This window comes from Eutrigla gurnardus (genome assembly GCF_963514095.1).
Source record: "Eutrigla gurnardus genome assembly, chromosome: 24".
NCBI classification, from domain to species: domain Eukaryota; kingdom Metazoa; phylum Chordata; class Actinopteri; order Perciformes; family Triglidae; genus Eutrigla; species Eutrigla gurnardus.
The window spans coordinates 13,159,376-13,187,323 of NC_139935.1; the positions used below are offsets into that span (position 1 = coordinate 13,159,376).

The 27,948-nt window shown below is 44.4% G+C and overlaps 1 protein-coding gene across 1 annotated transcript in view; it reads left to right on the forward strand.

Annotated features, from left to right (window-relative positions):
- LOC311010072 (scavenger receptor cysteine-rich type 1 protein M130-like) overlaps window positions 1-27,948 on the forward strand; it is a gene marked incomplete at both ends in the record, with an annotated part of 45,344 nt that overhangs the window by 15,466 nt on the left and 1,930 nt on the right. Inside the window, 14 exons of the mRNA XM_084004553.1 lie at window positions 1,478-1,510; window positions 1,590-1,880; window positions 3,882-4,196; window positions 4,290-4,577; window positions 12,358-12,672; window positions 12,766-13,053; window positions 16,543-16,848; window positions 16,942-17,067; window positions 19,665-19,822; window positions 20,007-20,178; window positions 25,646-25,747; window positions 25,828-25,907; window positions 26,152-26,330; window positions 27,526-27,727. Of these exons, the coding sequence (XP_083860679.1) occupies window positions 1,478-1,510; window positions 1,590-1,880; window positions 3,882-4,196; window positions 4,290-4,577; window positions 12,358-12,672; window positions 12,766-13,053; window positions 16,543-16,848; window positions 16,942-17,067; window positions 19,665-19,822; window positions 20,007-20,178; window positions 25,646-25,747; window positions 25,828-25,907; window positions 26,152-26,330; window positions 27,526-27,727 (2,855 nt within the window). The remainder of the gene's footprint in view (window positions 1-1,477; window positions 1,511-1,589; window positions 1,881-3,881; window positions 4,197-4,289; window positions 4,578-12,357; window positions 12,673-12,765; window positions 13,054-16,542; window positions 16,849-16,941; window positions 17,068-19,664; window positions 19,823-20,006; window positions 20,179-25,645; window positions 25,748-25,827; window positions 25,908-26,151; window positions 26,331-27,525; window positions 27,728-27,948) is intronic.

Below are 27,948 nucleotides of genomic sequence, written 5' to 3' on the forward strand. Positions count from 1 at the left end.
CTGTCTCCCTCCATCATTTGCTGTCTGTCTCTCTCCTGTCTCCCTCTATCATCTGCTGTCTGTCTCTCTCCTGTCTCCCTCTATCATCTGCTGTCTGTCTCTCTCCTGTCTCCCTCCATCATCTGCTGTCTGTCTCTCTCCTGTCTCCCTCCATCATCTGCTGTCTGTCTCTCCTGTCTCCCTCCATCATCTGCTGTCTGTCTCTTTCCTCTCTCCCTCCATCATCTGCTGTCTGTCTCTCTTGTCTCCCTCCATCATCTGCTGTCTGTCTCTTTCCTCTCTCCCTCCATCATCTGCTGTCTGTCTCTCTTGTCTCCCTCCATCATCTGCTGTCTGTCTCTCCTGTCTCCCTCCATCACCTGCTGTGTGTCTCTCTTGTCTCCCTCCATCATCTGCTGTCTGTCTCTCTTGTCTCCCTCCATCATCTGCTGTCTGTCTCTCTTGTCTCCCTCCATCATCTGCTATCTGTCTCTCTTGTCTCCCTCCATCATCTGCTGTCTGTCTCTCTTGTCTCCCTCCATCATCTGCTGTCTGTCTCTCTTGTCTCCCTCCATCATCTGCTGTCTGTCTCTCTCCTGTCTCCCTCCATCATCTGCTGTCTGTCTCTCTCTTGTCTCCCTCCATCATCTGCTGTCTGTCTCTCTTGTCTCCTCCATCATCTGCTGTCTGTCTCTCTTGTCTCCCTCCATCATCTGCTGTCTGTCTCTTTCCTGTCTCCCTCCATCACCTGCTGTCTGTCTCTCTTGTCTCCCTCCATCATCTGCTGTCTGTCTCTCTCCTGTCTCCCTCCATCATCTGCTGTCTGTCTCTCTCCTGTCTCCCTCTATCATCTGCTGTCTGTCTCTCTCCTGTCTCCCTCCATCATCTGCTGTCTGTCTCTCTCTTGTCTCCCTCCATCATCTGCTGTCTGTCTCTCTTGTCTCCCTCCATCATCTGCTGTCTGTCTCTCTTGTCTCCCTCCATCATCTGCTGTCTGTCTCTTTCCTGTCTCCCTCCATCACCTGCTGTCTGTCTCTCTTGTCTCCCTCCATCATCTGCTGTCTGTCTCTCTCTTGTCTCCCTCCATCATCTGCTATCTGTCTCTCTTTTGTCTCCCTCCATCATCTCCTGTCTGTCTCTCTCCTGTCTCCCTCCATCATCTCCTGTCTGTCTCTCTCCTGTCTCCCTCCATCGTCTGCTGTCTGTCTCTCTCCTGTCTCCCTCCATCATCTGCTGTCTGTCTCTCTTGTCTCCCTCCATCATCTGCTGTCTGTCTCTCTCCTGTCTCCCTCCATCATCTGCTGTCTGTCTCTCTCCTGTCTCCCTCCATCATCTGCTTGTCCTCAGAAGGATGGATGCAGGAGTGGACACAAACAGGATTTTCAAAGAGCAGTGGTCACATCGACCAGATATTCGCTCTCTTCAACATCATTTGAAAACATGTTTGTTGATTTTATTTCATTGAATGAAAACAATATATATGTTTGTGTTTCTCCAGGACTCCAGGTTGAAGGAAATCACAACTCAACAGGTAAATAGAGAAATGAACAAGAGAGAAAGAAAGCAGAATCTTCACTTCTTTCACTGACGACTCTCTTCTTTCTGTTCAGAGCCTGATGATGTCAGGTTGGTGGGAGGAGCCAGTCGCTGTGCTGGAACACTGGAGGTGAGACATCAGGGAGACTGGAGACCAGTGTTTGACTATGACTGGACCCTGAAGGAAGCAGCTGTTGCCTGTAGAGAGCTGGACTGTGGCTCTGCTGTTTCTGTAGGACGGAGAAAGGAGTCCTCAGACAGACCTGTGTGGTGGATCAGGTCTGACTGTGTTCATTCTGGATCCACTCTGAGGGAGTGTGCAGGATCAAGTTCCTCTTCTTTCATCCTGAATCTCACCTGCTCAGGTAAGCCCCTCAGTGACATCATCTATGACATCATCAGTAATGTTGCTGTGTGTCACTGCTGCAGGCTGTGGTGTTCTAAACGTGTTCTGGTGTTACAGTTTATTTCAATTTCTTTGGCTCATCTCTTGAAACTTTGTTAATATTCTCAGAACCTGATTTGTCTAAATAGCTTCCATGTTCCAACACAACACCATAACTCACCTGCAAAAGGTCAGAACTCACTCAAAACATTGAAGTCGTGCTTCAAAACAAAGTTAGTGTCTCATATAAAAAGTCTCTGCCCTCCAAATGAAAAGTTCCTTTGACCTCATGGAAACAATGGTGGCCAGAATGTTGAGATGTTTTTCAGGACGGCAGTGGAGCCTGGAAATGTTCCTTATATCCACATTTCAGGTTTGTCCTATTTCTTTAGTTGACCCTGAATGTTTCCTCTACTAGAATGTTCTGTTTGTCCAGTGAACTGAACACTAAACTGAATACTATCCACATGCTGATTTCATCAGTACAAGTTTCTTTCACAGTATTACACACTGCACTCACGTTTCCATGGAAACGGTTACAGTTGCCCTGTTCATGATGTACCTGAGCAGGTTCCTCCATGTTCAGACATTGTGGTTATTCTGTTGTAGTCCAGCTCTATAAATATGTTTGGTAACAGCCGTACTCATGAATAGCACCTGTCAGCTGACTGGAGATGACGTGTGATTGGTTGATGTAAGATGGGACAAACTCCTCATTGGTTACTGAAGTTCAAGTTTCTCCTGACAGACAATTTACCAGTTTAGTGGACGTTAGAAAATACTCCATAGTACATAATGATATTCATGGTATATATGCTGACACATTTAGACAGTTGAACGGACTATTGTACATGTGATGACCAGTGTTGGGTGTAACGCGTTACTTTGTAACGCGTTACTGTAATCAGATTACTTTTTCAAGTAACTAGTAGTGTAAGGCATTACTCTACTGAAAATAGTAATAATATTACAATTTTCCGGGCTCGTTACTTGCGTTACATTTGTGGGCACAAGTGGGCCGAGTTCGGCCGTGTTCAGCAGTCTGTTTCCCGGCTGGTTTGCGTGCTGCGCGTGTGTGCGTTTCGCGTTCGACCGAGAGTCCGCCTGTGTGGACTCGCGTGGGGCTGGGCTGGCCGCTGTTTGACCGATGTCCGAGGGCTTTTCACCATGGTCTGGTGGCATCAGGGCCGCGAGTTCGGCTGGGTTCTTGTGTCTATTTAACGTCTGGATTCCCCGCGACGCGTCCGAGGGTCTACGGGTCTACGGCGGAGCCGAAGCCCGGCTTCGCGGAGGTCAATTGTGTCTTTGCGCGGACCTGGAGCGGCCGGAGCTGGACTGAGCTGCACGGACTTTTCGCCCGGGTCTGAGGGCACGGGTCCCGACATTCCGGCCCGGTTCGATTGCCTGTATAGGGGCAGGATACTAGTTAAAAAAGTAACTAGTAATATAACTAGTTACTTTCTCCAGGGAGTAATATAGTAGTGTAAGGCATTACTATTTTTGAGAGTAATATGTAATCTGTAATATATTACTTTTTAAAGTAACTAGCCCCAACACTGGTGATGACTCACACCATGAAAGAATTCATACATGTTTTGAAGAGAACAACTATTCAACTGAGAAGCAACATAATCAGTTTTGATCAGCAAGATATGTTCAATCATTAATTGTGCAAATAGTAGATAATTTTTCTCATTTGCATATATGTGCTAAAACATTTGCAATTTCCTTAAAAGAATGAGAAATGATAATCTGTTGTGAAGCAGTGGCCAGTGGTTTGGAGGTTTACACATGTTGTTTAGAAAATATTCATTATGTTTTGAGAATTGTGGCAAAGCAATTGAGAAAAACAGTAAATGATGAACTGATGGTGGAATTGTTTTGAGTCCAGTTTGAATCACTGAATAGTTTCATGACATCTTTTTCTCTGGTGTCTGGTGTCTTTTCTCTCTCTCTATTTGATCTTCTATCATCTCTCCAGACTCTGTCAGGCTGCTGAATGGGACTAGTCTGTGCTCAGGCAGACTGGAGGTGAAGTCCAACCAGTCCAACCAGTGGTGGTCCTCAGTGTGTGAAGCTGACTTTGACCAGCAGGATGCAGAGGTGGTCTGTAGGGAGCTTGGCTGTGGGGCTCCTTCAGTCCTCCAGGGGGCGCTCTATGGAGACGTGGGGGCTCCAACGTGGACCAAAGAGTTCCAGTGTGGAGGCCATGAGTCTGCTCTCCTGGACTGTAGAAGCTCAGGCTCAGATAGAAACACCTGCTCACCTGGCAAAGCTGTTGGACTCACCTGCTCAGGTAGAAGAGGAGCTGCAGCTTTGATCTGGTTCATTTCTGTTCTCATCAAACTCACTTTGCTCTTTGACTGACGACTCTCTTCTTTCTGTTCAGAGCCTGATGATGTCAGGTTGGTGGGAGGAGCCAGTCGCTGTGCTGGAACACTGGAGGTGAGACAGGGAGACTGGAGACCAGTGGATGACTATGACTGGACCCTGAAGGAAGCAGCTGTTGCCTGTAGAGAGCTGGACTGTGGCTCTGCTGTTTCTGTAGGACTGAGAGAGGAGTCCTCATACAGACCTGTGTGGGGGATCAGGTCTGGCTGTGTTCATTCTGGATCCACTCTGAGGGAGTGTGCAACATCAGTCTCCTCTTCCTCCATCCTGAATCTCATCTGCTCAGGTAAGCCCCTCAGTGACATCATCTATGACATCATCAGTAATGTTGCTGTGTGTCACTGCTGCAGGCTGTGGTGTTCTAAACATGTTCTGGTGTTACAGTTTATTTCAATTTCTTTGGCTCATCTCTTGAAACTTTGTTAATATTCTCAGAACCTGATTTGTCTAAATAGCTTCCATGTTCCAACACAACACCATAACTCACCTGCAAAAGGTCAGAACTCACTCAAAACATTGAAGTCGTGCTTCAAAACAAAGTTAGTGTCTCATATAAAAAGTCTCTGCCCTCCAAATGAAAAGTTCCTTTGACCTCATGGAAACAATGGTGGTCAGAATGTTTAGATGTTTTTCAGGACGGCAGTGGAGCCTGGAAATGTTCCTTATATCCACATTTCAGGTTTGTCCTATTTCTTTAGTTGACCCTGAATGTTTCCTCTACTAGAATGTTCTGTTTGTCCAGTGAACTGAACACTAAACTGAATACTATCCACATGCTGATTTCATCAGTACAAGTTTCTTTTACAGTATTACACACTGCACTCACGTTTCCATGGAAACGGTTACAGTTGCCCTGTTCATGATGTACCTGAGCAGGTTCCTCCATGTTCAGACATTGTGGTTATTCTGTTGTAGTCCAGCTCTATAAATATGTTTGGTAACAGCCGTACTCATGAATAGCACCTCAGTGTTTCCCCTAGAATTTTTTTCAGGCCCGGTGGTACCCAACGAAAAAACCCTAAACAGACGAGACGCGTGGGATGGTGTATTGGTGCAGTTGGATTAAGTCAGGTGGCACAGCAAGCAGTCTGCAATTCTGCAATTATTATATTTGCATTCAACATTTTTGTTCAAGCAGAGTGTATTCAAGATCACAAGGAGAGAGTGACTTATTGAGGTGCCGGTTGATGGAAATGATCAGGGTCCAGAAAAATATGTCTGGAAAATGATGAGCATCACATTAATAGCTACAGATACTGTAAAACACTACAACGACATATGAGTGCATATATTGTCTTATTTTATCAAGTAAAATATAAGTTATAGGTTTACTCAACAGCAGTTAACTCAAAGTTCCACATCTTATCAAAAACAATCCTCCCCCCCCCGGGGAGGGGGGGCAAACGGGCTTTGGCCGGTTGTACATACGTCATCACGTCCTAATACTACACACACATGGCGTGATGTTGTTTTTAAGGAGCGCCGTCTCTGCTTATATTTCTCGACAACACTCGACCTGCATCAGCGCATGTGCGCACGAGCGGATCTGTGCGAGCAGACAGCGCGAGCGCAGCGGGTTTTGGACGGAGACACACAGCCGCATTTTTATTATGTAAAAATAAATAATAATGTAATGTAATAAAATAAATATTATGGACCCTATGGACCGGTTCCGCTCACACCACGAGTCTGAAGAGTGCAACAGCTTATCAAAATACAGTGTCAACGTTCCGTGTTTTCAAAGTAGAAAGCGACATCGTGGTGGTTTAACGAGGCGGAACGGCATCAGAACAACATCAAGCGTGTAAAGTACACGAAGAAGAACGTAGCGGGGGCGCGCGGCGAGGATTGTTGCGGCCGCGCGTCTTGCGGAGCAAGTCTGCTGTGCTGCGCGGAGGCGCTCCTAATGTAAATGATTATTGATTTATGAATGAATTGATAGGTAGCCACCTATCAATTCATTCATAAATCAATAATTTATTTTTGGTATATTGATTTTTTTTTTTGGCCTGGCGGCAGGTCTCCTTGGCCTGGCGGGCCGCCAGGCCTGTACAATGGTAGGGGAAACACTGCACCTGTCAGCTGACTGGAGATGACGTGTGATTGGTTGATGTAAGATGGGACAAACTCCTCATTGGTTAGTGAAGTTCAAGTTTCTCCTGACAGACATTTTACCAGTTTAGTGGACGTTAGAAAATACTCCATAGTACATAATGATATTCAGAGATGGACATAGTACACGACCCCAGTACTTGACAGAGCTGCAAACTTGTCGCTTTTCGGCGACAATCGCCGTTTTCTTGGTCAATTTGGTCATTCACGTGGATCGTGTAGAACCGGAGAGTTTTCTTTTGGGGGGGGGGGGGTCCAGAATTGCGAACAATTATTGGATCATTCTTATTGTTGTGTTTTCTGTGCAGTTATGTCATTTGTGTAGTTTATTTTTTATTTTTGTGTATGTTAATCCAGAGCTAAAATCCCGCAAGTAATATTCATTGAGAACCGTTCGAGGTTCAGCAGCCCAATGGTGTAGCCTAGTTCCTCTTTAAGAGATGGGTGAATGTGGGTCCATGTGACCGGTGTTTACTCCGTGAAAAGGAAGCGCAAGAGTATTTTCTTTGTACTGACTTTCAACCCGGTATGCAGCCACTTGGTAAGCTCTCTTAAGTTCTTGTTTTCTTGTGTGCTTTCATGTTGTACGCTTCATGTTGTCTGCTAACGCTATGCTGTATCGTCGCTCTGTGTTTTGTCCGCTCCCCTGTATTGTAAGTTAAAGCAAACGCGATAACGCTATGCTCCGGTAGATCCAAGCAGTTAAGTTACTGACAATAGAAGTTAAAAGTTAATGAAATGGTGAAGCTGTGGCACATAAAGATAATATTTGGATTTATAACGTTGTTGTTCCATCCGTGTTTATCCATACTTGTTTGTTTAGTTTTGATGAGTGAATCACAGGGACCGGCACTTGACGTGGGGGCTGCACTTCCTGGTTTGCCGCGGGGCATCATGGGAGCTGTAGTTTTTGTTCACGGAGAAAGGTTGAATGCACTTTTGCATGGTTTTTCGTTATTGAACAATAATAATTGACATTTCTCTGGGCCAATCGGAATCTCAGCACTTGCTTCAGAATCTTTCTTATAATTGACATTTCTCTGAGCCAATCGGAATCTTGAAGCACACAGCGCCAACTGAGCTCGCCATTGGATGAGACGGTCGCCTGGCTACCGCGCAAATCCCTCAATGACAATGATTTTTGAGAAAGTATGCTGAGTTTTGTTAAGTCACGCTCAGACTAGTGTCATTTGCATAGTACCATCAAAAAAAAAATCCCCCCGTGACACTGTCACCTTTTTTCCTCTGAGGAGTTTGCAGGTCTGACTTGAGTAAGAGTACAAATACTACTGATCAACATTTACTCCGTTACAAGTAAAAGTAGCTCAGTCGACATGGTACTCGAGTAAGAGTAAAAAAGTACTTGCTTTTAAAAGGTACTTAAGTATCCAAAAGTACATGCTATTAAATTTACTTTAAATAAAAGTAAGAGTAAGAGTACATTTCAAATCAAATGAATGGGATCACAGGACTACAGCAGATGTTGCAGATGCAGATGTTTATTAACAATCATTGAAATTGTAACCAAATGAACCTGCACCGTCCAACGAACTCTCTATCATTGGGAACTGGAACCCCCTCAAAGACCAATGTTGTCCCCACACCACTGGTTGAGAATCACTGTTTTACAAAAAACGACATCTCTGCTTTCAAAAACTCAATGTTGAGGTCACTTGTCTTTACAGGAAGGACAATATAGGAGCACAACAAACTCTGTCTCCCTATGTCTGTCTTGTCTGTCTCCGTTTCAAACCACAACACACACACACACACACACACACACACACACACACACACACACACACACACACACACACAGTGCCACTTCCTACAAAATGTAGTTTTTGTGATCAACACACACTCACATTCTCACAACACGATGACATTGACCGAGACAAATAGGAAAAACACACGGTGAAAGTCTGGTTAACTTACGTCAACGTGTTTCTTTAAGTTGGACGTGGAGTTGTTGAAAGCAGAGATGTAGTTTTCCTTCGGCAAACACAATACACATTGGAAAATATATGACTGTTTGTCTGTGTCCATGTTTTTTACTCTGTAAAACTCAAACATGGAGTCCAGATAAGGCCAAGGATGTTCTGAAAGTTCCTCCGGATCATTATCACACTCGTGTTGACAAACACAGTGGAGAGCGTGGCTACTTTGGCGGTATCCTTATGGGGAGGGATTACGTATTTCTGCTTTTACGTAGATCCCAGTGGAGAGCGTGCACTGTGATAGGTTTCCTTCTTTGACAAACACAGCTTGTGTTCAATAGTATTTAAAAAAAAAAGAGCAGACCTGAAAGTAACGAGTACTTTTCAGCCTTTCTAGAAATTAACTCGAGCAATCATAATTTCACGTCATGAAGATGTTATAGGTTAAAGCAACTAATGAAAGACAAGTAGGCAACTTCGAAGAGTTCTCATCTTTACTCTTTAGTGCAGGGCTTCAGGGCTGTAGCGCTACTGTGCATCATACTGTCAATTAACATAGCCTACTGTCCATCAACAACATTGGAAATACATAAATACAATACAACATTGTAAATAAATATAAATGAAATGTAAATGTGTTTGTCACTAATACTTAAATACAAGCAGATTAGTGTCCACTGGTTGTTTCTATTTGAAAGAGCCAAACACATGCCCACGCCGGTCTGTAACAGAAATGAACTGCTGGCAGATTTCTGTCAGATCACTATTGTCAAGTCTCTTCCTTCATCTCATCCAGCTTCTCCTTCTCTACCTCCTCCAGCTTCTCCTCCTCTATCTCCTCCAGCCTCTCCTTCTCCTCCTGCCTCTCTTCCTCTACCTCCTCCATCTCCTCCAGCCTCTCCTTCTCCTCCTGCCTCTCTTCCTCTACCTCCTCCATCTCCTCCAGCCTCTCCTTCTCCTCCTGCCTCTCTTCCTCTACCTCCTCCATCTCCTCCAGCCCCTCCTTCTCCTCCTGCCTCTCTTCCTCTACCTCCTCCATCTCCTCCAGCTTCTCCTCCTCTATCTCCTCCAGCCTCTCCTTCTCCTCCTGCCTCTCTTCCTCTACCTCCTCCATCTCCTCCAGCCTCTCCTTCTCCTCCTGCCTCTCTTCCTCTACCTCCTCCATCTCCTCCAGCCTCTCCTTCTCCTCCTGCCTCTCTTCCTCTACCTCCTCCATCTCCTCCAGCTTCTCCTCCTCTATCTCCTCCAGCCTCTCCTTCTCCTCCTGCCTCTCTTCCTCTACCTCCTCCATCTCCTCCAGCCTCTCCTTCTCCTCCTGCCTCTCTTCCTCTACCTCCTCCATCTCCTCCAGCTTCTCCTCCTCTATCTCCTCCAGCCTCTCCTTCTTTACCTCCTCCTGCCTCTCTTCCTTCATCTCCTCCAGCTTCTCCTCCTCTATCTCCTCCAGCCTCTCCTTCTCCTCCTGCCTCTCTTCCTCTACCTTCTCTGGCCTCTCCTCCATCTCATCCAGCTTCTCCTCCTCCATCTCCTCCAGCTTCTCCTTCTCTACCTCCTCCTGCCTCTCTTCCTTCATCTCCTCCAGCTTCTCCTCCTCTATCTCCTCCAGCCTCTCTTCCTCTACCTTCTCTGGTCTCTCCTCCTCCATCTCCTCCAGCCTCTCCTCCTCCATCTCCTCCAGCCTCTCCTCCTCTATCTCCTCCTGCCTCTCTTCCTTCATCTCCTCCAGCTTCTCCTCCTCTATCTCCTCCAGCCTCTCCTTCTCCTCCTGCCTCTCTTCCTCTACCTTCTCTGGCCTCCCCTCTATCTGCTCCAGCTTCTCCTCCTCTATCTCCTCCAGCCTCTCCTTCTCTACCTTCTCCTGCCTCTCTTCCTTCATCTCCTCCAGCTTCTCCTCCTCCAGCTTCTCCTCCTCTATCTCCTCCAGCCTCTCTTCCTCTACCTTCTCCAGCCTCTCCTTCTCCTCCTCCTCCAGCCTCTCCTCCTCTATCTCCTCCAGCCTCTCCTTCTCCTCCTCCTCCAGCCTCTCCTTCTCTACCTCCTCCAGCCTCTCTGCAGTCTGTCACCTTACACAATGTTTTGATGCATGACATGAACAGATACATTAGGGATACAATGATCGTAGAGCTTGATGGTACAGTTATTGCCTGAGCAAAAAAGGCTTTTACTAAATATTAAGAGTACTTAATATGAATTAATTATATTTGATAATTATAAAATCACATGATCATCTAGAATCTGAGGTTTTATTGTATTTCCACCACAAATGTTCTTTATTTCTGTTTTTAAACCGTTGCTCTCTTCTACACAAATAAATGAAAAATAAGAATGAAAAAATAACTTTTAAAAAGTGTATCTCTTTGGCATTAAATATTCTCTTTTATTCAATATCTGTATTGTTTAGCCTCTACCTATACACCCTTGAAATAACTTACACTTTGACTCCTAAAGAAGTCTCTTATACACTTTTCTTAGCAGAGACCGACTTAACCCTTTGTGTGCCATAATCATTGACTAAACACTACGGACAGCGGTTGTATTGATAGTGACGACACAGTAGCGGCTGAATATTGGTAGGGACGTGTCCCTAGCGTCCCTACCCAATTCTACGCCCTTGAAAAGTAAAAGTATTTGTCTTGGAAATGTATTCAAGTAAGAGTAATAAGTACCAAAGAAATCTAATACTCAAGTAAAGTACAAAATCCTCTGGATATGTACTTAAGTACAGTACTTAAGTAAATATACTCCGTTACTGTCCACCACTGATGATATTCATGGTTTATATTAGGGGTGTCAACGATACAATAATAAATCGTAACCGTTTAGAAAAATCTATAACCGTTTACACGTCATTTTCCCTCCTCCTCGTTTATTTCTCACCAATATATACGGCTATAGTATCCGGCCCGCGAAGGAATATTTACTGGCCCGTTTAGTGAAAAAAAACATTAAAAATGCTCCGTAGCCTATAGTGTCTGATATGAGCTGCCCTCTCTCATCTCCGCGCAGCACAGTGGAGACTTGCTCCTTAAGGCGCGCGGCCACAACAATCCTCACCGCGCGCCCCCGCTACGTTCTTCTTCGTGTACGTTCTTGATGTTGTTCTGATGACCGTCCGCCTCGTTGAACCACCACGATGTCGCTTTCTACTTTGAAAACTCGGAAAGTTGACACTGTATTTGGATAAGCTGTTGCACTCTTCAGACTCGTGGTGTGAGCGGAACCGGACCGGACCGGTACTTTATAATCAAAATGCGGCTGTGTGTCTCCGTCCAAAATCCGCTGCGCTCGCGCTGCCTGCTCGCACAGATCCGCTCGTATTCACATGCGCTGATGCAGGTCGAGTGTTGACTAGAGATATATGCAGACGGCGCTCCTTCAAAACAACATCAAGCCCTGTGTGTGTAGTATTATATGTACAACAGTTGAGTGTAATTCATGCCAGGCAAAGTTGGCTTATAGTAACAGCACGGGATCCATGCGCAACCACTTACAATGGCTTTGATGTCATGGGATTAGCATTAGCATTAGCATTAAACGTTGACACCCCTAGTATATATGCTGACACATTTAGACAGTTGAATGGACTATTGTACATGTGATGACTCACACCATGAAAGAATTCATACATGTTTTGAAGAGAACAACTATTCAACTGAGAAGCAACATAATCAGTTTTGATCAGCAAGATATGTTCAATCATTAATTGTGCAAATTGTAGATAATTGTACTCATTTGCATATATGTGCTAAAATATTTGCAATTTCTTTAAAAGAATGAGAAATGATGATCTGTTGTGAAGCAGTGGCCAGTGGTTTGGAGGTTTACACATGTTGTTTAGAAAATATTCATTATCTTTTGAGAATTGTGGCAAAGCAATTGAGAAAAACTGTAAATGATGAACTGATGGTGGAATTGTTTTGAGTCCAGTTTGAATCACTGAATAGTTTCATGACATCTTTTTCTCTGGTGTCTGGTGTCTTTTCTCTCTCTCTATTTGATCTTCTATCATCTCTCCAGACTCTGTCAGGCTGCTGAATGGGACTAGTCTGTGCTCAGGCAGACTGGAGGTGAAGTCCAACCAGTCCAACCAGTGGTGGTCCTCAGTGTGTGAAGCTGACTTTGACCAGCAGGATTCAGAGGTGGTCTGTAGGGAGCTTGGCTGTGGGGCTCCTTCAGTCCTCCAGGGGGCGCTCTATGGAGACGTGGGGGCTCCAACGTGGACCAAAGAGTTCCAGTGTGGAGGCCATGAGTCTGCTCTCCTGGACTGTAGAAGCTCAGGCTCAGATAGAAACACCTGCTCACCTGGCAAAGCTGTTGGACTCACCTGCTCAGGTAGAAGAGGAGCTGCAGCTTTGATCTGGTTCATTTCTGTTCTCATCAAACTCACTTTGCTCTTTGACTGACGACTCTCTTCTTTCTGTTCAGAGCCTGATGATGTCAGGTTGGTGGGAGGAGCCAGTCGCTGTGCTGGAACACTGGAGGTGAGACAGGGAGACTGGAGACCAGTGTATGACTATTACTGGACCCTGAAGGAAGCAGCTGTTGTCTGTAGAGAGCTGGACTGTGGCTCTGCTGTTTCTGTAGGACTGAGAAAGGAGTCCTCAAGAAGACCTGTGTGGGGGATCAGGTCTGGCTGTGTTCATTCTAGATCCACTCTGAGGGAGTGTGCAGCATCAGATTCCTCTTCCTCCATCCTGAATCTCACCTGCTCAGGTAAGTCCCTCAGTGACATCATCTATGACATCATCTATGACATCATCTATGACTGTTGTCACGTTCCTTAATCAGGGAACCAGACAAAAAAGGTGGAGACCACACCAGACATATACTTTTTAAACAAAGAAATTTATTAAACAACTCAAAAAGAAAAGGAATCAGTAATCGATGGTGTTTTATGGATGCGTGTCTGTAAGTGAGGCGGCTGAATGTGTATGTATGGGTGCGTGGATGCAAAAACCTATAATTGACCCAAAATAATCCATTACACAGAACACCAGGCCCCAAACAGTCCCCATACCATGTGCGAGATCCAAACCAGACCAAAGGCAGAGAGAGACTGCGTAGCCTGAGCAGAGTACTTCTGCTCAGGCCTAGTGGCCACACCCACACCTTGCCAGGTGCCAGCCATTCAGCCTGATGAGCAGGCAGCACCAGGACTGGGAGGAATCTCCTCCCTCCGTCACACTGTGGTTTTCAAACTGGGGCGTGCCGAGTAGGGCCTTATGACAGAATCACATATTTGGACAATGAAAATGTAATCAACTGTAAAATGCGGAATTTCATTGAATTTATAAAAGTATTTAAAAGTATTTGTTTTCTCTAATATATATATATATATATATATATATATTATTATCATTGTAAACGTTGAGAGTCTCTACTGTCTAACAACACCGCTTCATCCAGCGTCTCTCCTCTCTGTCAGAGGGGCGGGGCTGACGCACACACACACAGCACTCCGTGAAATGAAACAAAGATATGGACGGAGCTCTAGAAGCGATGACGCCATGACAAAGATGCATGCAATGTGGTTGTTTTACTTTCTTCATTCTTACTTATCTAGAAAGCTGTCAGCTGTTGGTAATTCAACATATTCAACATATCTGCTGAATGCACCAAGATATCTGTATGAGAGAAACCTCCACGTGTGCTGCTTCAGGAGTCCTCTGGGCCGACCACCAAGCAGCCTGAAAGGACTCCTTCTTCAGCTCCACAGCTTTCTGAGCCGCTGGTTTCCACCAGCAGGTTCTTTGGTTGCCACCATAGCAGGCACCAAAAGTGGCCACAACTCTGAGCAGCTCAGTCGGGGGCTCGTCAGTATCTCCACCCCCACGTGGAGTCCTTCACCCTGAACACCTCCTTACAGGGCTCCAGACTAACTTTATGCATTGGTTGCACTGGTGAGCCTAACTTTTTTTTTTAGGTGCACCAGCACAAAATTCAGGTGCACCCACGTTTTTCATTGCGTCGCCTTTAACACCAAAAGGTCACCTTTTCACCGCTCTCCTTTTACATAATGACGCCCCCTTATGGCCTAGGTTAACTGCAGCACCATCAGCACCCAGAGCACCCGTTTTCTCCAGCCAATCTGCACACTGATGCCCAAACGCAGCAAATGCTTGCTTTGTGGCAGCATAAATTCCTCAAGAATAAAAAGATCCTACAGGTCACTAGCCTATAGATTGCAAATGGAAAACTGTTTATGTGATCTTAGCCTAGCCTACTTATATTTTTACTTAGGCTATTCATTTTTAATAATATTAGGAATAGGCTACTATACAATTTCCTATTCATGATGTCTCATGCTGTAATGTGGGCCTTCAAACACTGTGCGTGTCCATGCTCCACCCGACATGTCCAATTAACATGTTGACCGGCCTCCCTTTATGCAAAATGCAGCAGTAGACAATAACGCACTCCTTCGTAGAGACTCTTCCACAAACGCACTATTACCGGCCATATTCTGACCGCACTCCCGACAATAAATGCAGTGCATTGAGTCCCTTTCTTCATCGTACATCAGCCAGGGGAATTGCTTCAACCAGTCCTGTCTGAAGGCATATTTTGGGGCTTTTTAATTAATTAATTAATTGTCTTGGGGCCAGGCTTTCTGCCTCTCTTCATTTTCAAAGAAAAGTACCGGCTCAGCTCGCTCGCATTTTTCGAACTGACACAATTTACAGCAGTGAAAAGGACCACAGCCAATCAGAGGCAAGGACCCGCCCGAGCTCTGTCTCTTATTGGTTTAGATCACGTTTCTAAACACAGCTTTATTCTCAGGAAGATAAGAGAGAATCCAAAGCTGTAACTTCTCTGTGTGGAGAGCAACGGTTGTGGAGTCTCTGAGCAGAAGGAACAGAATAGAGGATCTGCAGATGATGATGTGTTTCTGCTTGAAAACATATTGAAAGTGTTGAACAATGGATAACAGTTGTTAGAGTGTATTCATGTAAATGTGATGTAACACTGCTGCAGGCTGTGGTGTTCTAAACATGTTCTGGTGTTACAGTTTATTTCAATTTCTTTGGCTCATCTCTTGAAACTTTGTTAATATTCTCAGAACCTGATTTGTCTAAATAGCTTCCATGTTCCAACACAACACCATAACTCACCTGCAAAAGGTCAGAACTCACTCAAAACATTGAAGTCGTGCTTCAAAACAAAGTTAGTGTCTCATATAAAAAGTCTCTGCCCTCCAAATGAAAAGTTCCTTTGACCTCATGGAAACAATGGTGGTCAGAATGTTTAGATGTTTTTCAGGACGGCAGTGGAGCCTGGAAATGTTCCTTATATCCACATTTCAGGTTTGTCCTATTTCTTTAGTTGACCCTGAATGTTTCCTCTACTAGAATGTTCTGTTTGTCCAGTGAACTGAACACTAAACTGAATACTATCCACATGCTGATTCATCAGTACAAGTTTCTTTTACAGTATTACACACTGCACTCACGTTTCCATGGAAACGGTTACAGTTGCCCTGTTCATGATGTACCTGAGCAGGTTCCTCCATGTTCAGACATTGTGGTTATTCTGTTGTAGTCCAGCTCTATAAATATGTTTGGTAACAGCCGTACTCATGAATAGCACCTGTCAGCTGACTGGAGATGACGTGTGATTGGTTGATGTAAGATGGGACAAACTCCTCATTGGTTAGTGAAGTTCAAGTTTCTCCTGACAGACAATTTACCAGTTTAGTGGACGTTAGAAAATACTCCATAGTACATAATGATATTCATGGTATATATGCTGACACATTTAGACAGTTGAATGGACTATTGTACATGTGATGACTCACACCATTAAAGAATTCATACACGTTTTGAAGAGAACAACTATTCAACTGAGAAGCAACATAATCAGTTTTGATCAGCAAGATATGTTCAATCATTAATTGTGCAAATTGTAGATAATTGTACTCATTTGCATATATGTGCTAAAATATTTGCAAATTATTTAAAAGAATGAGAAATGATAATCTGTTGTGAAGCAGTGGCCAGTGGTTTGGAAGTTTACACATGTTTAGAAAATATTCATTATCTTTTGAGAATTGTGGCAAAGCAATTGAGAAAAACTGTAAATGATGAACTGATGGTGGAATTGTTTTGAGTCCAGTTTGAATCACTGAATAGTTTCATGACATCTTTTTCTCTGGTGTCTGGTGTCTTTTCTCTCTCTCTATTTGATCTTCTATCATCTCTCCAGACTCTGTCAGGCTGCTGAATGGGACTAGTCTGTGCTCAGGCAGACTGGAGGTGAAGTCCAACCAGTGGTGGTCCTCAGTGTGTGAAGCTGACTTTGACCAGCAGGATGCAGAGGTGGTCTGTAGGGAGCTTGGCTGTGGGGCTCCTTCAGTCCTCCAGGGGGCGCTCTATGGAGACGTGGGGGCTCCAACGTGGACCAAAGAGTTCCAGTGTGGAGGCCATGAGTCTGCTCTCCTGGACTGTAGAAGCTCAGGCTCAGATAGAAACACCTGCTCACCTGGCAAAGCTGTTGGACTCACCTGCTCAGGTAGAAGAGGAGCTGCAGCTTTGATCTGGTTCATTTCTGTTCTCATCAAACTCACTTTGCTCTTTGACTGACGACTCTCTTCTTTCTGTTCAGAGCCTGTCAGGTTGGTGGGAGGAGCCAGTCGCTGTGCTGGAACACTGGAGGTGAGACATCAGGGAGACTGGAGACCAGTGGATGGCTATTACTATGTCTGGACCCTGAAGGAAGCAGCTGTTGCCTGTAGAGAGCTGGACTGTGGCTCCGCTGTTTCTGTAGGACGGAGAAAGGAGTCCTCATACAGACCTGTGTGGGGGATCAGGTCTGACTGTGTTCATTCTGGATCCACTCTGAGGGAGTGTACAACATCATTCTCCTCTTCCTCCATCCTGAATCTCACCTGCTCAGGTAAGCCCCTCAGTGACATCATCTATGACATCATCTATGACAGCAGTGTTGCCAGTATGTTCCTTCCTCTGTCCCAGTGACAGTCAGTGGTTTCCACTGGACTGAACTGTAAAGTTCTCCAGGACAATGACGTCCTAGAATGTAGAGAAGTGGGCTGGTTTCTGGAAGCTTCAGACCCTCCATAGACTGCTGAGCTTCACCTGGCAGACTTGTGACATCACTTCCTGTTTCCACAGCGTATCTTGATCTCATTCTAATATTTAACACTAGATCGTGGGCTTTAAGTCTCATATTGTGTAATAAAAGTTTTCAAACATATCTTTTTTGTTTGATAATAATAACCATAATTATAACGACAATAATAAAGGTTATTTATAGCACTTATCAAAACGACTAGTTACATCATGCTTTACGAGGCAGACATCAAAAGAGGAAAGGAGAGAATAAAATGCAACATACACACATTTCCAGATATTTATGAACAAATCTGAATAAATCCAAATTAATTCTTAATAAATATATCAATCTGAACGTGTTCACAAACTACAGGTAGCATCTAACAGGATGTAACTGTTTCTATGACTTCCTGTGACGTCTATGAAGGCTGCTGGAAAGTGTTGGACTGGATGGCAGCTTTTAGGCTCCGCCTCCTGCTGCTGCCGCCTGATCTCGTCTACTTTCCAGGCGAGGAGCAGTTCATCTCCAACGAGCCTCATGTGACCGTTCATCATCTCTCTGTCTTTACAGACCTGCTGCTGCAGCCAAACATCTCCATGTCCTCCTCCATGGACGGGGTCTCCGAGGCCCAGCAGCAGGGGTTTCAGGCGTTCAGGCGCTCCACCTTCATCGTCTTCTGCTCCGTCCAGCCACAGTACCCAGGAGGCTCCTTCCAGCTCACCTTCACCTCCTCCAACTCAGCACACAACTACACCCAGCCAGCTGTCAATCACACTGCCCACTTCCTGTTTCCTGCTGCAGAGCCCGCCCACCAGGGACGCTACAGCTGTGTTTATCACGTCCATGTTCGTTCTCATAACCTCTCCTATGAGAGCCGTCTGCTCTCTGTCACTGTCGTAGGTAAGCTGACGGTTCAATTCCTGATTAGCATGACTGGAAGAAGTGAAATGTAATAATATTCTTTTAGATTTAGGTTTAATCCCACAGACACAAAAAGAATGTGGCTGCAGCTGAAAATGAAGCAGAAGAATATTGTGCAAACAGGCAGCCTAAGACATATGGTTTTAATCTGATGCCAGATTGCCAGTCTGCCCATGCTCGGCAATAAACTCCTTTCTGATTCTGATTCTGAACATCGTGTCCCGACGTCAGGCTGCTCCAATCAATGTGCTTCCATATCTATTAGGTGGAAGTTTAGGTTCCCTGTCTTTGTGGAACAGAGGACCCAGAGTGTCCCTCTTCTCAGGCTTAACAAACTCAGAGTTTAACTAAACCTGCTTTCTGGAATCCAGCCCTGATCTAGTGAACAAAGTGAAACCAGGTCTGTAAATGGTGACAGCAAACAATGGACTGGAGGACAGAATGCCAGGTCCCTAGTTTGTGTTGAATGGCAGCTGTTGGAGTCATGATGAGTCATGTGATGACTGTCCATGTGTTTGATCATCAGATCTGAGACCTGTCATCATCAGATTGGTCACCGTGCCGCTTATTCTGCTGTCGGCGCAGGTCGGCCTTTACTTCTACTGTAAGGTACTGACACATGTCTGTTGTTGAGAGCACTGACTCAGTCTGTGTTCATTGACCTGGAGAGAGGAGCCATGCAGGAAGTCACATGTCTGTGTGCTGTCACGTCTCTCCAGGCCAGCAGGGGGCAGAAGCCGGGCAGACGGGAGGACGTGGAGCCGGATTACTACAACCTGGGCGTTGGTGCAGCTGAAGGAGGGCCGACTGAACAGGAAGGAGCTCGGGGAGCAGAGTAGCACCTCCAAGGAGCTCCTCTCACATCCACATGGGTTTCTAACACACCGACACCAGCTCATGTTCATACGCATGTTCCTCTGGAAATATGACTCATCACATTTCTACTATATTGTTATTACTCTGGACATGAAAAGATGTCCATGTTGAAGTGGGGGGTTTGGAGCTAGGTGCTATATCTGAAGCATGAGGATCTGCTGGTGATGCTTCTGTACCTCTTCCCTGATGGTAAAAGAGTGAACAGGTGATGTGCTGGGTGGGAGGGGTCAGTGGGGATGTTTCTAGCCTTCCTGATGATTCTGGTGTCATAGTGTGAGGCGATGGTAGGCAGACTGCAGCCAATGACCTTGGAGGCTCTGTGCACTACTTTCTCTCTGTTGCTAACCCCAAATGTCCTCAGCTGATGGAGGAAGTGGAGTCTCTGCTGGGCTTTGCTGACAATGACACTGATGTTCAGGTCCCATGAGAGGGACTGGTGTATGGTGGGACCTAAGAAGCAGAAGGAGGAGACCCTCTCAACAAGCTGGCCATCGATGGAGAGGGGGAGGTGTTCGGCTGCCTTCTTTCTGAGGTCAACCATCAGCTCTTTGCTTGTAGATGTATTGATGATGAGGTTGTTGTCTTGGCACCACCTCACCAGCTGTACTTCACCCTGGTAAGCACCCTGCCGCTTTCCTGATGTTTTGACGGTGGAGCAGCCTTCTGACATCCTGCTCTGAGATTGAAATGGTGGGGAGACTGAGAGAGCTGGTCTGAGCTTCACTGGACTCCAATCTACAGTAGAAATGACACAATTACAATCCCATCTCCACATTAATAACCTGTTTGAGCCCCTCCAGTCTGGTGTTCACCCCCTCCACAGGACTGAAACAGCCCTCGTCAAAGTCCTCAATGACCTCCTCACCTCTGCTGACACAGGTTCCCTCAATATCCTCACCCTCAGTATCGCAGCCTTCGATACTGTGAGCCCTAACATTCTGCTCTCCAGGCTCCAAGACGTCAGTATGGAAGGTACCGCACTCAGCTGGCTCCAGTCCTACCTCTCCAACAGATCCCACTTTATTTCCCTCCATAACCACACCTCTTCCTCAGCCACAGTCACACAGGGTGTTCCCCAGGGATCTGTACTCGGCCCCCTCCTCTTCATCATCTCCATCCTCAGTCATGCCTTCATTTCCTCCCGTCTGGATGACTGTAACTCATTCCTTCACGGCATCAACTCCAGCTCCACAAACCGACTCCAACTGGTCCAGAACGCAGCCGCCCGTCTCATCAGCCCAGTCCTAAAGAACCTCCACTGGCTTCCCATCTCCCACCGCATCCCCTCTAAAATCCTGGTCCTCACCTAGAAGGCACTCCACCATCTGACCCCCCCTCATCTCCCTGACCTCATCCCCCCCTACCAACCCTCGCGGGCCCTCCGATCAACATCAGCCGGTCTCCTCCATCCACAAATCCAACCTCCACAGCTTCGGGGCCAGAGCCTTCTCCAGGGCAGCTCCCAGGCTCTGGGACTTGGTCTTGTAGTTAGTGATTGTGTGCCGGCCCTGCCAAACCCCCTTAAAGTCATGGACTTGGAGCTTGTTTTCAGGTGTGACTCTAGAAGTGGCTTCAGCTGTTTGAGCTGCCTTTTGAAGTTGCTATTTAAGGAGTTTGTATTGGTCTTTGTCGCCACATTGAAATGCAGCATTTGTCTCACTGCATAGGCGCCTTACTTCCTTGTTGAAGCGAGGCTTGTTGTTGCTATGGTAACAGGTTTCTTCATGGAGACGTGGTTGAAATCTCCCAGCACCAGGACTGCAGAGTCCTGTTGGAGGTCCCAGAGACTGTTTCCACACCGACTTCATCTGTTAGTCACATGTTATGACTTCACGTCAGCGCCCCCTTGTGGTTCACATGGCTCATTGTTGTTGTGAAGTCGATTTGGGCAGCAGGACACATTTAGCTGAAGAGAATCACAATGAACAGCTTATTTTTGTGATGAACCAATTTTCATATTTCATAAGAATTTTGCTTCATTTTGTACATAAAGTGTTGACTTAATGTTGTACTTTATAAACAAGTATTTGATTTTGTATTTCAGGATTTTACTCTTATTAATCATTTTGCTCATTTCATAACAATTGTACTTGATTTTGCTTTTTTTCATAAGTTTTGAGCTCATTTGACTTAGTTTAAGGAATGTTGTTGTTTATCGTGACTTTTTATTCATGACGATGTTTTATATGATGAGAAGAGAAAGCAAAAAGCAAAATGAAACAAAAATACCAAAAACTAACAAATGTGAGGCCATGGGATGATCAGTAAATCCAGGGTAAATTTCAAAATAAAAGTCTGTATATAGAATAATGATGAAGCATCTGTCTCAGGGAGTTTGCTCATTTTTGTACTGAACAGATTTTGAAGAGAAATATGGTCATAACTAAGCAAACAATCTGAATAAACATAAGAAACATATGCAGCAGGTCGATGCAGTTGAAGTAGAACATTGAAATCTTGACTTTGTATCTTTGTTTTGGAATTACAATCGACCACAAATCTCTCATTTCATGTTTCTATGTTCCATTTTCTGCCTATATTTGATTTCTAGACTATTTCATGTGGTACGTTGTGGTTTTGAAGTGCTGTGATTTAGTTTTGGACACATTTAAGGAGCTTTGTTGGAGGAGCCTGAGATCTGTTCAGCGTGTTGGTTTGTTTGAGATTTGTGAAGACAGACTAAAGAGAAGACAGACTACGACGTGCCGTTCACTATTTATTCACAATTCTATCATGAAGTCAGAGCAAGAGCTCAAGGACTGTTTGTGTTTGGAAAATGCTGGTGCATGGCAGTGATAGTAGTCCCAGTGTTTGGACTTAAAACCAGATGCATGAATCACCCAGGTGTTCATGCGGATGGTAATCTATGGTCCAATGAACTAGCAGTGCTAGCAGGCTCAGTGTAATGGTAAGGCTCACATCATCAACAGTGTTCCAGTCAATAGAACGGAGCCAAGCTCCCCATAGTACAAGAATAACATGGAACAGGGCTCTTAGTGGTGAAGTCCAACGTGGAGGAATCCTCACATCCAACGACTGCTCCTCTGGAATCTTTGTGCAAATGAAAATAAATACATATATATATTACATCATGTGATGTATCTGTCTGTTTTTTCACGTGACACTCTGAAATGAACGGCTACATGTTGATACATTTAGCTCCTAACGGTTAAAAAAGTGGTGAGTATTTTAAAGTCACTTTTTACCATATTTACAGCAATATTAGTGAACTTTGTCATATTGTTTGTTGTTGTGTTCCAGCTGAGAGCAAACAGCTGACGAGTTGGCAGAGAGCATTCTGGGACCAAACAGTTCCTCCAATCAAAAGTCCAAAGTCTGTCTCCGTTTCCGATTGGTCTCTTTAATGTTGTAAAGAAATGTTTGACTCCAACGTGTCAAATCATTGTTCTCAATCACTTTGCCAGTTTTTAAATTCAAGTAGTTTCACATCATCATGTGATCAGTCTTGGACCACTTTGAGTGGTATCTATCATTTATAAATATAATATTAAGGAATAAATAATGGCAGTAATAAGATAAAAAGACACTGGTGATGGTATTTTCAGTTTACTGAGATGGGGTCCGACTCCCTGTGGTCTCCTGCTTATTATTATTATAATTATTGTTATTATTGCTATATATAATGTCTAATATGTGTGCAATGGTCCACAGGACTGTAGTTGAAACAGTGATTGACTTTAGAATGATTCTGTATGGATCCGTCAGTCTGCACTTCATGTCAGCACAACCGTATGAAAGCATCCCATAAAGGTCACATGTTGCCATGACAACAACGGAGAAATGACCAGACGGGCGACATCTTGGGCCAAATGCCAATGTCCCCCCTAAGGTCTAAGACCTGAACCCTCAGGGACCTAACGTGAACGCGCATCAAAGTGCTTGAGTCCGTTAGGGGGGATGTCGGGATTGGGCTTTTGTTTCGATGCTAGCTAGCTACACAAGTAGCCGTTAAAGGAGTGGAACTGAACAACTCCACCCAAACACCAGATGACGACGTTGTACTTCTCTGCGGGGTTCTTTCCGTTAACTCGTCACTTCTATTAACGACGGTTCAACACGTAGTGACGGAGAAACCAAAGCTTTCTGAACCACTGAATCAATACGAAGCAATGTGTGGAAACGTTCAGTGTTTGGATCCAGTTAAATATGGCGACATCTGCTGGCCAATGTTTGACATTACATGGAACAAGTTAAAGATACATAACAGTAAGGCCCTGTTCTGTATGTGTGACCTTGTTGATTTTGCTCTGCTGCTATGAACTTAGACGAGACCGGTTGGATGGACCACTGGACTTGTTTATTGCTGCAACTGAAACATGGGAACAACACACAACCAGCGTGTCAATGAAAGATGTCAGTCTGTTCCTCGAACCACAGCGTAACGTTACTCGCTTCTGCGCAGTGATCGTATAGTGATAACATTTTTTAGCATACTTTAAAATAAAATATAAAACAAAAAAGCTCATAATGGCCTGCATTTGTAACGGGTTGTAAATAGTCTGTTAAAATGCCTGCATAAATGGGGACAGTGCCATCTGCTGGTGTCAATGTTGCATTGCGGCACAGGGTTAAAAGAAGTGATTTATGGGTAATCCACAGCAGAACGTGAGGAAACTGCTGCGGTAAATCACATGCTAAACGCTGCAGGGATAATTGCAAGCTAAAGTGCCATAAATACGGTGGCCCAGAGGTGTCAGGCCAAATACAAAAGTCACAACACAAATACAAAAGCCACAACGGAAGTGACCTCAAACACATCTCATACTACGTTTTTTTTTTTTTTACTTTATTGACATCTCGTTCTCATCTTCTCTCACATAACTGAATCGATTTCGGTTTTTACCGACGTTAACTAATAATATAGTGCTTATGTTAAACCGTGGTTATATATTTACTAACGGTGATTAATAACGCCGTGCACCGTTGTCCGTTAAAGGGAGGGATGCAGACACCGGGCGCCTCATTCAGTGGAGGGAACGATGAGGAGAAGTTCACCGGCAGGAGGAATGCTGCTCTGAGAGGCTTCACTTAAGAAAATGTGGTTTAAATGTTATAATTCTTATATCCAGGACTGCTGGAGACTCTGAGGATGTCCCAGGAGTGGCTGGGCTTCGTCGCTGTCACCCCCATCACCACCGTGGAACTATGGACATGGAACCCATCTGTTCTGTTAGTAAGCAGTGGACGAGGTTCTCCGTGGAACGCCTTGAAAGACAGAAGTCCTTCCTTAAAGAGACTAACGTTAACTCGAAGAAGAGAAGACGGGTGAACAATCCCAAGATTGCGGTAAGAATATGTTCGGTGACTGCTAGCTAAACTAAAATTAGCAAAGCAAGCCCAAGCTAAAAGTAGCTTAAAAGCTAATAGTCCAAGCTAAAAGTAGCATAGTAGCCTTGTAAAAGAACAAGAGAGAGGAACCAGTGTAACGTTAAGTTGCTTTGTTAAGTGTACGTTGTTGGTCTTTTACAGGAAGCAGTACGCCGTCTTCACAACTCGGAGACGAATTGTACGCACCGCAGGCGGCTGTAAAATTGACCAAATTCGGACAGAATGTCGCCAGTTCATTTGTTTGTTGTGTGGGCAAATTTGTACAGTTGTGTGTTGTGTTGTCAATAAAGCTCTTTCTTTGAATACTTTCTCCTGGCAATTTTTCCTTTCCTCAATAAATTCATTCATATTTATATTTATAAATATATAAATAAATAAAAATAAATATATGTGTGTATATATATGTATAAATATACATATATATATATATAAACATATATGTATATATATATATATATATATACATATATATATATATACAAGGAGACATCGAGTCGCATATTTTACTACTTTACGCATTCGTTTTGTTGTCAGAAATAAACCGCTCACATTTTGTTGTAATAAGGTCAATGAATACTACCCACAGAAGAAGATTGTAATTATACTGGGTGCATCACACTGTGATGTCGGTATCGATGATGTGGACGCCAGCACACCAACAGCAGCCATGGACTGGAAAACCAGGAACGCTTTCTCCTCAGAGAGATGGAAGGAAGCCAGACAGATGCTGTTGGACAACATGCTGAAAGCTAACAGCATTAAACCAAGGCTCTGTCAAAGATGCCTCAGCAAGGAAGCCATCATCAGATGTCAAGAATGCATGCCTATGCAGTATTTCTGTTGTGATTGTGACATACACCATGAGTCCCAGGCACTGCACAATCGGCAATCAATGATTCATGGCTTCCACATGCCTCTGCCACCAACAGTTGTGGTTAAGGAAGCTGCAGAAGGGGGCTATTCCCATCACACATGCGGTACTATATATATATAAATATATATCTTTACAAAACTCTATTTATTTTTGGCATCTTGAAAAAAGACCCCTCTCTAATTTGGGAATTTTTAAACCTCTCTTTTCCTTTTATAGCTAGAATATTGCCAATGGAAATGCCAATGGAGATTTGTGACTGCCCCCCAGAGAACGTTTCTGTCATTCCTGGGAGGCCTGTGGTGTTCATCAACATGAAAGGTAACTCCTTACCATAACCTCTACTTCCCTATGGTTTTACCCCCCCTCCAATATAACATGAATTGATGCTTTTGCCCCAGGACGATATGATCTGACCCTCCCAGAGCTGCGATGTGGTGGCTGCTGTGCCAGCTGGACCCCAGGGCTGTATGATGTCCAAGTCAGTGGCTACTGGCCTGCCACCATCCATTTCCATACAATCTACGATGTAGCTATTTTTCAAGCTTTTCGGGAGATGAAGTTGGCTGCTCCATGGATTTCCTGCCTGACCTTCATGAGAATGCTGGAAGCGCAAACAACAGCGTATGGCAGGGTGGGCTGGCCTACAGTACACAATATTTACCATTACTTCCTTTTAATTCTGCATGTTAGTATACATTTGTCTTTGATGATTCTTTCAACAGACGGGTAAAGTTTGCTCGGACACATTTTCCAAGAACTTCATGGAGTGGGTCATCAGCTCCTATGAAGTGGACAAGTTGTGCTCAGAGCAACCATTCGCCTGCACAGCCTGTTCTCCTCAAATGCTGGCTGTGTCTGTGGATGGAAACAGGAAGCACTACCGCTTCAAAAAGGATGGACAGTCAGTTTATAGTTTTATGTTTCTGGTCTAGGCATGCCCATGTATCAGCTCTCATTTGTTACACCACTGAGCACATGTTAATTCTTCAGCAATGCTAACATGAAATGATTGCAATTTGTGCAGCATTTGTGGACGACCTCCAAAAGAGGGCCAAGCATGTAAGAACATTTTTTATTTATTTTGATATAATATATTCTCATTATACTTTGTATACCTTAAGTCAAATTTTATTTTAGGAAAGAACTACTATTGGCTATTATTTCCAATTACATGCATTCTGCAGTTTGATGCTGCAGAATTACACCCCAAACTGTTAAATAACAGAAACATTAATGTGACTATTCTCACTCTCCTCCTCCTGTCCTTTTTGTCGTTGCCAGGTAAAGGCGTTTGTGGCAGGTCTCAGCTGAACGCAGCAAAGGAGACAACAAGCAAGAGGGCTCGTTCCAGCCTTGATGAGCAAGTATGTTGTCTAGAGCTTGCCCTTTTCACAATATTAACTTTTGTGGTAGTGCATTGTATTCCACCCTTTGCTTACACTCTAACCCCTGTGAATTTCCCCGTTGTGGGACTAATAAAGGAATATCTTATCTTATCTATAATGATAGGAAAATAGTTAATGGAAAATTCTTTATTTGCCAAATACAAAATGTTAAGATAAGATAAGATAATATTTCCTTTATTGTCCCACAATGAGGGAAATTCACATTAACCCATCCTTACTATTTAGAAGCAGTGGGCAGCCATGGTCCAGGGACCAAATGCCTTTGTCCTCATCAAGGGAAATGGCCGTTGCAACTGTTAACGAGCATGCATAGTTGGACGAGCTGGTAGACTTGTGCAATTAATAGTTAATATGATGTGATGTAACTGTTTTGGGCTGCGTCCACACTGGAGGTTTTCCAAACAAAATGATTTGCTTTTTCATATGGAGAAAAGTAGCAGTAATAACATTTAAATACGCATACAGAATTGAAGCAAAGGCCGAATTATTGTTAAATTTAATTTAATTTAATGTTTAATTCTTCCCCAGGGTCTAGAAGTAGCAGTGTGCCGTCACGGCATTATCCTTCGGGCCCTGAATATGTACAGGCAAGTATAAAAACATTCTTTGTATTTTCACGACAGTTCCATTTATTTCAAATGCTCATGAAGTGACACTTAATTAATGCAATGCTGTCATACAATCCCACAGGGGTGAGATCTTTGCATATCCAATGTTCCTGCAGAAGGAAATCCCAGCCAGTCCACCAGCCTTCTTCTGCATGGACGTAATATGCAAGTACTGGCCTTACATCCAGAGAATTGCTGAAGCCTGCCCAGAGTACAGTCCCCTCACCACCATGAAGCCTCTGTTGTCTGTGCTCCATGCGAAAGCACATGGCATCAAGTGTGAGGTATTTTTTACTCATCCCTTGTGTTTCGATGCCAGTCATTTTTCCATGTCAAATCCAATCTGCTTGATTACAGAGCCAAAACAACAATCCATGTTTCCCTGAACTCAGATTAATAGACGGCACTGTATATTCCTAAAATGTCCGATAAAATGGGGAGGAGGCAATCAGGATGGAGCGGGTTCTACCCTGGGAGAGGAGGTGGAAATGGTTAACTCCTTCCT